Below are 10549 nucleotides of genomic sequence, written 5' to 3' on the forward strand. Positions count from 1 at the left end.
TGGTGAATCTTCCATGTAAAAAGCTTTTTGTGTGGCATATTTTGTTGTGTTTTTGCTGCATTTTTCAGGTCTACTTTTACTGCACCAATCCATTTTACTGTACCAATTTTAGCTTTACTGTGACTTCTACATCTAAATCCATACTCTACACAGACTGTTCCAAAGTACATGGTTGAGGGTACCCCTCTCAATTCCATTCAGATATGGAGTGTGGGAAGAATGATTTTCAATGCCTCTGTGTGTGCTGTAATTAATAATTGATCTAATTTTGACCACATGTCCTCTACAGAAAGATAGGGGCTACAGTATATTCCTAGATTTATCATTTAAAGCTTGTTTTCGAATCGGACTATCGGCACAGGGAATTGAAGCCCAACTGACAGACATAAACAACACTGACAATTAGCAGACAGACCATTCCATCAGAAAGGCTATTTGCCAAAATATCATGGGACTTCAACGATGCAACCGGCTGGACACCCAAGAGCCCAGGAAACTGCATGTCCATGTTTTTTTTTGAACAATTGTAACAAGGGAGGATCCAGACATATTATTGTCATTGGAACAAATTGGCGCAGACTTGTTTGCAATATTTGCAGTGTTGAATGTTGATCCTTGACCTACGTGAATGAAGTCTCTGAATTATCTATACAGAGAACTTTGAAAACTTAGCCATCTTTTCCTGCTCTAGTGTTGTGTGTTTTGGTTATGGCTGATGCGGCACTTGCTGTCATGTTCATAAAAGTTTATTTAATATCTGAGGTAGGTGTATAAACAAAATACCTTGTTCACCAAGTGGTGGCAGGAGTAAACACATAAAAGTCAGCAAAATGCGCAAGCTTTCAGAGCCAATGGCTCCTTATTTAGGTTTAAGGATTGAAAAGGAAGGAAGAGGTATGAAGGGAAAGCCTTGTTGAGGTTTAGGAAATTTGGAGAATTATGGAAAAGTCACCCAGAACTGCAGGTTAAGGGCAACTTACCAGACAGAATGAGAAGCAAAGACAGTCTGTTGGGGACTGCTCCAATGTCGTACAGCCTCTCTCCTAGGGCTGATGTAGTCAAAGCTGATTCTACTGAATAATCTCATGTACAGATGATCAATTTGTGTGCCTTCACTGCTCTTACCTAACACATCTATGCCATAGGCTGCACAGTTTGGAGCAATAATTATAAATATGATATAGTTATAATAGAAGGAAACATTCCACGTAGGAAAAATATACCTAAAAACAAAGATGATGTGACTTACCAAATGAAAGTGCTGGCAGGTCGACAGACACACAAACAAACACAAACATACACACAAAATTCAAGCTTTCGCAACAAACTGTTGCCTCATCAGGAAAGAGGGAAGGAGAGGGAAAGACGAAAGGATGTGGGTTTTAAGGGAGAGAGTAAGGAGTCATTCCAGTCCCGGGAGCAGAAGTCTTTCCACTCCCGGGACTGGAATGACTCCTTACCCTCTCCCTTAAAACCCACATCCTTTCATCTTTCCCTCTCCTTCCCTCTTTCCTGATGAGGCAACAGTTTGTTGCGAAAGCTTGAATTTTGTGTGTATGTTTGTGTTCGTTTGTGTGTCTGTCGACCTGCCAGCACTTTCATTTGGTAAGTCACATCATCTTTGTTTTTAGGTATATAAATATGATATAGTATAGACACTACCCACAGCTCTTGTCTTTTGTTAAGTTTTCATCACTTTGCTGATCACATGTGCATATGTAAACAAATTATTTTAGTTTAACGGAATTCACGATGATCAATTTTGAAAACTGAAGATAATTTGATGCTGCATGTACATAGTTATGAAAAGTGATGTGTGAACTGTACTCAGGGCCTGAAGATGGTATAATGTAACACCAAAATTGATTGTAAATAACATAAGACCTATAAGTGTGGTGAAAATGTCATTCCCACTCCAAGAGGTCGTGTTGGAGATTGTATACCCTTGCCTCCCTCCGATCTTAGAACAGACTTACCCAGTCAACTATTAAGGGGACCTGAATAGTAATAATGGACTCATGTGACGTGGTGTAACTGAACATTTCTCACATTAACAAATCATTGGAACAGATGGAAAAGAAGTGTTAAAGGGAAAAAAAAGCTCCAAGCTGAACTGGGAATTGAACTCTAGATATTTGGATTTTTAGTCAGGCACTACTCACCGAGCACACTGTTTTGATGTAACTAAACATAATTTATTTTACGATTATGCAATGCAGCCATATTCTGACAGAAAAGTGCTTCTCTATGGGACACACGAAGTATTCAACACAAACTATGGGGAAGGGACAGGGCAAATCTGCTCTAGCTTTATAGGGATTTTGTTTGATTGCGGCTGGAGTTATAAGTGCACAGTGTACGGATCAGCAAGATCTTTGTACCTGAAAGTCATTATGCTGTACACCATGACGGAATTAGGCTGGACATGGGTGCCTGCAGGACCAGCCCCATACCCATTGAGAGGCTGGTGAACTGCTACTAACCATCCAGCAGCAGCTTATCATCGTTCGTCAGATGTGTCAGCTACTCATGCTCCCACTTCCGCACCGTACCTTACCATTGCTCATCCTGCAGTGGAATGCCTCTTTATGAATCGCCCACAGGTAATGAGGCCATTTTGGGTCTGTGCGAAATGTGTAGGAGTCCCTTCGTGTGGGATATGTACAGGCTCAAATCCTTAGTTTTAACTGACTGCCATCCTCATTACTGCAGAAGCCGAGAGCAGTTTTAGATTTAGTACAGCACAAGAGAGATTGCATTTCTGATTATGTTTTTAATGTGATGTTTTCTGACGTTTTAAATGGGCACCACAAACATGTAGCTGTATTTACAGATGGGGCTACCTAAACAGGGGACTCTGTTGGTTGTTTTGTTGTTTTTGCTGATCATTGTCTCCTCAAGATTTGGTTGTCTTCAGAGATCACCGTCTTTGATACCAAATTATCTGTGCTCTTCAGGGCACTGGAGCAGATGAGGTGTGCCATATCTGCTAAATTTTTTATCTGTTCCAACTCCATGAGTGCCCTTCAGTCACTGCAACACTTGTATCCAGCTCAGAAAATTACCCTCCTCTGGCTACAATGGCTGGGGAAGGAGGTGTGTTTCTGCTGTGAGCATAGGGCTATTGCGAGGAACGAAAGGACAGATGTAGCAGACAAGGAGGCATGTCTTGATCCTTGGTTAGATCAGTGTGCACTCTCTCGTCTAACTGTTGAGTTACAGCATTATGTGCTGATGGGAAGATGAGTGGCTGGAAGTGATGGACAATAAGCTCTGTCTAGCAAAACCTACAGTGCAGCAGTGGTGTACCTCTTTTCAGCCATGTGGATGGGACAAGATTCTCCTTATTGTCTTCACATAGGCCACAGCCATATGATGTATGGTTTCTTGTACCCTCCAATGTGTAGTGCTTGTTGTGTACATATCATTGTGCACCACATTATATGAGACTGTGGTTTATTTTCTGACCAGAAGGCAGCAGCAGATTTGCCAGCACATCTGCTCTTTATTTCAGGTAACATACACACAGATGTGGTGAGAGTTTTAAGGTTCTGTGATATGTCCAACTTGTTTCCTAAATTTTTGGGGAGATGTTCTTAATGTGTTAATGGGGAGACTGGCTCACCCATGCAGTTTCTAAGTGGTCAGCCACTCAAATTTCCCTTCCCCCCTTTTTATTATTATTTTTTGATTGTTGTGTGATATTACATTGTTTTAATCACAGGCTTAGCACCTTTCACCCTTTCTCAGTTGTCTTCAGGCATATGAGATAAGAGTGATTGTGTGGCTCAGTGCGAGCGAGGTGAGAGTGAGTGAATGAGTATCATTTTATGGATTTCCACTTTGCTGTATGAAACAATTTTGGATACTTTATCCACATTTGTTTGTTTCAATGACGGTAAGGGTGCTGACATGCTTGCCGTTGAGTGCCCATAAGCTCTGAAGACACACACACACACACACACCAAAACAAACTAGATAAAAAAGTTAGTAGGGCCATATCTTAGTGAGGAGCTTAAAACTTTTACCACAGGACACAAATATGTAGTGGAACTGTGGATCAAGTTTGAAAGAATAGTTGACCACAAACTGCATAGATATATATCCAGTAGAACAGTTCATAACGGGAAGGATCCGACATGGTATACAATCACTGTAAAGAAAATTCAGAGAAACAGGGACTGCTGTATAGTAGATGGAAAATAAGGCATAGAGCTATAGGTAGAAAGATGGTAAATGAAATGTGTTTTGGCTGTCAAGAACGCAACATGTGAAGCCTTCAGTGACTACCATAGCAGAAGACACTGAAATGATCTGTCACAAAATCCCAAAGAAATTCTGGTGAAATGTAAAGGCTGTTAATTGGCACTGAAATTAGTGTCCATTCACTTGTGAATGAGACAGGAACTGAAATTGAAAGTAGCAAAGCAAAAGCATTTACAAAGAAAAAAAACCAGTAAAATTGCTCCACTTTGATCTTCGTACCACTGAAAAGATGAGTGAAATAAGTTTTAGCGTCAGTGGTATTGAGAAACAGCTGCAATAGTTAATGTTGAATGAAGCTCCAGGTCCCAATGGAATCCCTATCAGATTCTATCTTGAGTTTGTGGCTGAGTTAGCACCCTTCATTAACTACATCATCTCACAGATCTCTCAAACAAAAACCTGTGCCCAGTAGTTGGAAGAAAGCACAGGTCATGCTCATTTACATGAAGAGTAGTAAAAGTGATCAACAAAACTAGTGTCCAGTGTCCTTGGCATCAGTGTCTTGTAGAATCTAAGAACATGTTCTAAGCTCAAACACAATGATATATATCAAACAGAATGACCTCCTCAATGCCAACATAATGGATTCTGGAAGTATTGGTCATGTGAAACCCAACTCACACTTTCCTCACATGACACACTGAAAACTTTGGATCAAAGAAGCCAAGTAAATGCAGTATTTCTTGATTTCTCAAAGTACTTGACTGTGTACCACATCTATACTTCATACGCCGACCGCCGTGGTCGAGCGGTTCTAGGTGCTTCAGTCCGGAACCACGTGGCTGCTACGGTCGCAGGTTCGAATCCTGCCTCGTGCATGGATGTGTGTGATGTCCTTAGGTTTAAGTAGTTCTAAGTCTAGGGGACTGATGACCTCAGATGTTAAGTCCCGTAGTGCTTAGAGCCATTTTTTATACTTCGTATCAAAAGTGGAATTGTATGTGGTATTGAGGGAAATATGTGACCAGATTGAAGATTTTTTTATTGGGAAAACACAGCATGTTATGCTGGATGGAGAGTCATCAACAGATGTAGAAGTGACTTTGGATGTGCCCCAGGGATGGGTGTTGAGATTGTTGTTGTTCATGTTTTATATTAATGACCTTGTGGACAATATTAATAGTAACCTCAGACTTTTTGCAGAGGATGGAACTATCTATAATGAAGTACTGCCTGAAAGAAACTGGATAAATATTCAGTCAAACCTTGATAAGATTTCAAAGTGTTGCAAAGATTAGCTTTAAATGCAGGGAAACGTAAAATTGTGCACATCACAAAAAAAAAAAAATAATAATAATAAATAAAATAAATAAATAAATAAATAAAAATAAAAAAAATAAAAAAAATAAAAAAAAATAATAATTATAATGTCCTATGACTATAACATCAACGAGTCATAGTCAGAATCCATCATCCTATACAAATACTGCGTGTAACTATTTCTGTGGATATGAAATGGAACAAGCACACAGGCTCACTTGTAGGTAAAGTAAGTGGTAGACTTTGGTGTGGTAGTAGAATACTGGAGAAATGTAATCAGTCTACAAAGGTGATAGCTTACAAATCACTCTTGCACTTCTAATAAGAAGCTCTGATATACTACAGTGTGTAGGACCTGTGCCAAATAGGACTAACAGGGGCATTGAACAATTATAGAGAAGGGAAGCACGAATGGTCACAGGTTTGCATGATCCGTGAGAGAGTGTCACGAGATCCTGAAGAAACTGAATTGGCAGACTCTTGAAGACAAATGTCTACATATCACTCCCATAAGGATTTTGAGACAAGATTAGATTAATTACAGCACATATGAAGGCATTTAAGCAATCATTCTTCCTGCACTCTATACATGAATGGAATGGGGAGAAAACCCTAATGACTGATACAATGGGACATACCCTCTGCCATGCACTTCACAGTGATTTGTTGAGTGTAGATGTACACATAGATAGATATGAAAGTCCCGTTGTTGTTTTTTGTCAGATGAGTGTTGCCTCTGTTTTCTGATAACATCCTATTATCTTCTATGATAGCAATAGAAATAAGTTTTCAGAGTGCAGTAGTCAGTATCTCGGAATCCCCTGACTGGCTCTGCTTTTGTTAAGTGAGTGCTTCCTGCATTTTCTCTGGCTAGTCCCCTGTTTGCTCTTCACCTCCTGTGATTGTACTTGAAATAACTGGAGGGGATGAACTAATTAGAAGCTCTGATCTACTCACCAGTTAATCAGATTTGTTGATCATCTTTAATGAACTGAGGCAGTGTGTTGATGCGCTGTTTATAGCTAATAGAGTGGTTTTCTGTCATGAATGCTTTTTGTGATTTGCATTTCATATTGACTGAGTACTGCTCTTATAAGTACCTGTTTTGCATTTCAGAATGTACTGCTTCCTGGCTTGTGCTCAGCTACTCCATCACCTGACACACCTGCCACTTCTCTTTCAACTCCAAGCAGTGGGGCACTTTGGGAAGACATGTCAGTGGAACCTTTGCTCTGGTTACCAGTGACACGTCCAAGATCACTTCCATTGGGTGTTGGAACCAGCTCTGGAACTGTGTCACTGGCTAACAGTACCACAAAATGCTGTCAGCATAGACGTTCGCGTCCTCTTCTTGGTGAGTGTTAGATTATTTGAAGCTGACTGAACAAAGTAATGCATATAAATGTTGGCAGCCACTTTCTTAGGGAATATGTGCTAGCTTGCAAAATCACACAAGGTTTCTGAGAGCTTGCATTCAGAATTGATCACTCGCTCCCACAACTACTCAAATGTTTGTGTGCATCGTATCACTTTTTTATCTCATTTTATTTATTTTGCAATTTGTAACTGTCTGGATGAGCCAGTATTTGAAATGCAGTTTTGTTTTTCAACGATAATGGTAGAGCTTTTACTGACTCTGCAATTAAGGGAAGTATTTTAAAATTAGTAATTTTATGAAAAACTATGAAAGAGAGAAGAAAAGTCTCTTTTGTATAGCCCATATTTGCAATCCACCACTGTGCAAACTAGTATAGTTTGAATGAAGCAGAAAAACATGGGACAATATGAGGACAAAAGATAAGAGGCAGTGTGAATATTTTGATCAAAACTGTTGTTGTTATCTTGAAGGCAGGAAGCATTGCTGCACTGTCTGAGAGACACGATGAAATAAGCAAGAAAGCATATGAAATTTCCTGGCAGATTAAATCTGTGTGCTGTACTGGAACCTGAACCTGGAATCTTGCCTTTCATGGGCAATGCTGTTACTGACTGAGTTATGCAGGCATGACCCACGACTTGTCCTCACGCCCTTACTTCTACTAGCACTTTTACTCTACCTTTGAAACATGGTATAAGCTCTCTTGCATAACTCGCAGGACAAGCATTCATGTAAGAAACGAAGTTGTGGAGAAACGGCTTAGTCACAGCCAAGTAATTGTTTCCAGAATGAATAATTTCAGAAATAGTATCTATTTTAGAGCTCATGTAGTGTGCATACTGTAATATAAAATTGTTAAAGATCTCTCATAGATGTAAGAGATGGCTTGAAGGCTGTAATCTTACCAGGGCAAATAAAGATAAGGCAAAAATTCCACTGTGCTGCTACTAAATATGATTTGCTTTACAGACCAGTTTCAAACAATTATCACATGGTTTAAAGTCAAAAAGAAAAGAAAAAAATGTTTGGGCTTGTTCAACTAGTGCACATCCACCAATCAGACTAACATCCTTTTGACATTAATAAAAAAAAAGTACAAATGCCATTTAAAGGCTTATTATTATTCATGCAGATTACTCTGTCCTAGTGTATACTCATCCTTGAAAAATCATTCTTATCTACGTTAAGAGTGTTTTTCCCCTCCACTGTGGAGAACTATGTTGTGGCATATATGCATGACTTGTGCAACCCCAAATGAATTATTAGTGTTTGAAATGAAGCTCTTATAGGTAGAAATTGACATATATAATAAACACATTTACAAAATATGTGGTGGAATTTCCTTTTAGAAAATGTGTGTCAGAATTTCTCTTTATTCTACAAAGTCTCTTTTGTCTTAACTTCCTGGTCTTATCTTACACAGTACCACCAGTACTTGAGAAAATTAGAAATACGTAAATCTGTTCAGACTTAGTAAAACTCTCACCACAGTTGAGTACAGTTGAAGTTATCATGGCATTGTAGTTTTATGTAACAGTCTTTCAGTGTACATTATACAAATAATTATTGATTTACACTGAAAACTGAGAAAGCAGCATTGCTTTTCAAAGCACTGTCATCTCTGTTAATTTCAGTACATTACATTTATCTTCACTAAGCACAGTTTCACAACATTTTATGGGCAGTTGATTATTAAGACATTTCACATGATCGATATATATGTTGGCTCACTCCACATTCCTGAGGTTACTGTCTTCTGAGGGGTCTAAAGAAGACTATACATCAATAAATTAATGAAAAATGTAATTAGTGAGTTTTTAGTTCATACTGAATAAAATACACTGACAGAAAAAATTGCAATACAAAAAAAATTTAGTGTAATGAAATTTCAGGAATATATTTGTCTAGGTAAAATATTTAAGTGATTAACATTGCAAGGTCACAGGTTGATGAAAGTGCGAGATAAGCTATTGCGAATGTTGAATGAAATCATTAAAACGTGCATGCATTGTGTTGTGCAGGTGCCAGATGTCAGTTTTCAGGTTGTTGTTCCATGCCTGTTGCACTTGGTCAGTCAACATAGGGACAGTTAATGCTGTTTGTGGATGACACTGGAGTTGTCATCCTATGATGTCACGTATGTGCTCAACTGGAGACAGATCTGGTAATTGAGCAGGCCAAGGCATGTAGACACTCTGTAGACCATGTTGGGTTGCAACAGTGGTATGTGGGCAAGTGTTATTCTCTTAGAAAATACCCCTGGACTGCTTTTCATGAATGGCAGCACAACCGGTCATATCATGAGATTGATGTGCAAATTTGCAGTCGGGGTGCAAGGGATAACCACGAGAGTGCTCCTGCTGTGATATGAAATCACACACCAACTCCTGGTGTAGGTCCAGTGTTTCTAGAATGCAGATAAGTTGGTTGCAGACCCTCAACTGCCCTCCACCTAACCAACACACGGTCATCACTGGCATCAAGGCAGAACCACCTTTCATCAGAAAATACAATAGAGCTCCACCCTGCCCTTCAATTAGCTCTTACTTGAAACCATTGAAGTCACAAATGGCAGTGGTTTGGGATCATTAGAATGCATGCTACAGGGTTTCTGGCTCTGAGCTGTCTTTGCAGTACCTAATTTGTAATAGCTAAAGTTGCTGCTGCCCATGCAGTCTGATGCGCCAGAGCTGTACACTGAACAAGATCATCTTTCCTCTCAGTAGTGCCACATGGCTGTCCAAAGCCTAGTCTTCTTGTGACTGTACATTCTCGTGACCACTGCTGCCAGCAATCATGTACAGTGGTTGCATTCTGCCAAGTCTTTCTGCAGTATCACAGAAGGAACATTCAGCTTCTTGTAACCCTAATATACGACCTCATTCAAAATCGGTAAGATGATGACAGTGGTATCTTTGTTGCTTTAAATCAAAGGTAACTAAATCTGTCGAGTGTTTCAGTGTTTACTGAAAGCAAACCTAATTTGCATCCTCATAGTGGTGCTACTAAAACCACTTTTATGCAGCTGGCTTGGAATTAATCACACCTGTCAGAAGTGGAAACTAGCCTATCCACTTTTGTTTATTTCGCACAACTCCTCCTTAGGCTTGCTACCTTTTCTTCTATCAGTCTATGATGCAATTAGTTTATATCATAAATACATAGAAAAAAATTTTAGTTGCCACTGTTTTGTAGACTTCAAACTCTTCAGATGAGTTAAATTTTATAGTGTGTAGAAAATGGTCGTTAATGCTATCCTCACTGTCATTTTATGTTAAACTAGCTGAGAAACCAGTATTGCCTGAGTATTTGTTTATAGTTGGGCTTGAGACTTCACATGCTTGGAATTTATTTTTGATTTGTGCAGCTTCTTTGGATGCAGTGGGGACAGAACCAGATTGTTTACTTCACTAATATGGGAGGGAGCTACATAGAGCTGTCCAGTTCACTCTGGCAACATGCATTATCTGGTCTTGTGCTTTGTTTATGGTTGTGGCATAACTTACGCTCATAAGGAATTGTACATGTTCAAAATGAAATGGTAAATTGTTAGGAATAAATGGGATTTAGGGTACAAAAACTCGCTTGCCTGCACCACTTCACATCAGAATTTCTGCTTCTGTGATGTTACTTTGGAGAATCTCT

The 10549-nt window shown here is 39.3% G+C and overlaps 1 protein-coding gene across 1 annotated transcript in view; it reads left to right on the plus strand.

The window, feature by feature from the left end:
* Positions 1-10549, plus strand: part of LOC126088246 (uncharacterized) — a 206978-nt gene that overhangs the window by 156198 nt on the left and 40231 nt on the right. Inside the window, exon 7 of the mRNA XM_049906379.1 lies at positions 6643-6880. Within this exon, the coding sequence (XP_049762336.1) occupies positions 6643-6880 (238 nt within the window). The remainder of the gene's footprint in view (positions 1-6642; positions 6881-10549) is intronic.

The sequence above is a fragment of the Schistocerca cancellata genome, chromosome 1, assembly GCF_023864275.1.
Source record: "Schistocerca cancellata isolate TAMUIC-IGC-003103 chromosome 1, iqSchCanc2.1, whole genome shotgun sequence".
NCBI classification, from domain to species: domain Eukaryota; kingdom Metazoa; phylum Arthropoda; class Insecta; order Orthoptera; family Acrididae; genus Schistocerca; species Schistocerca cancellata.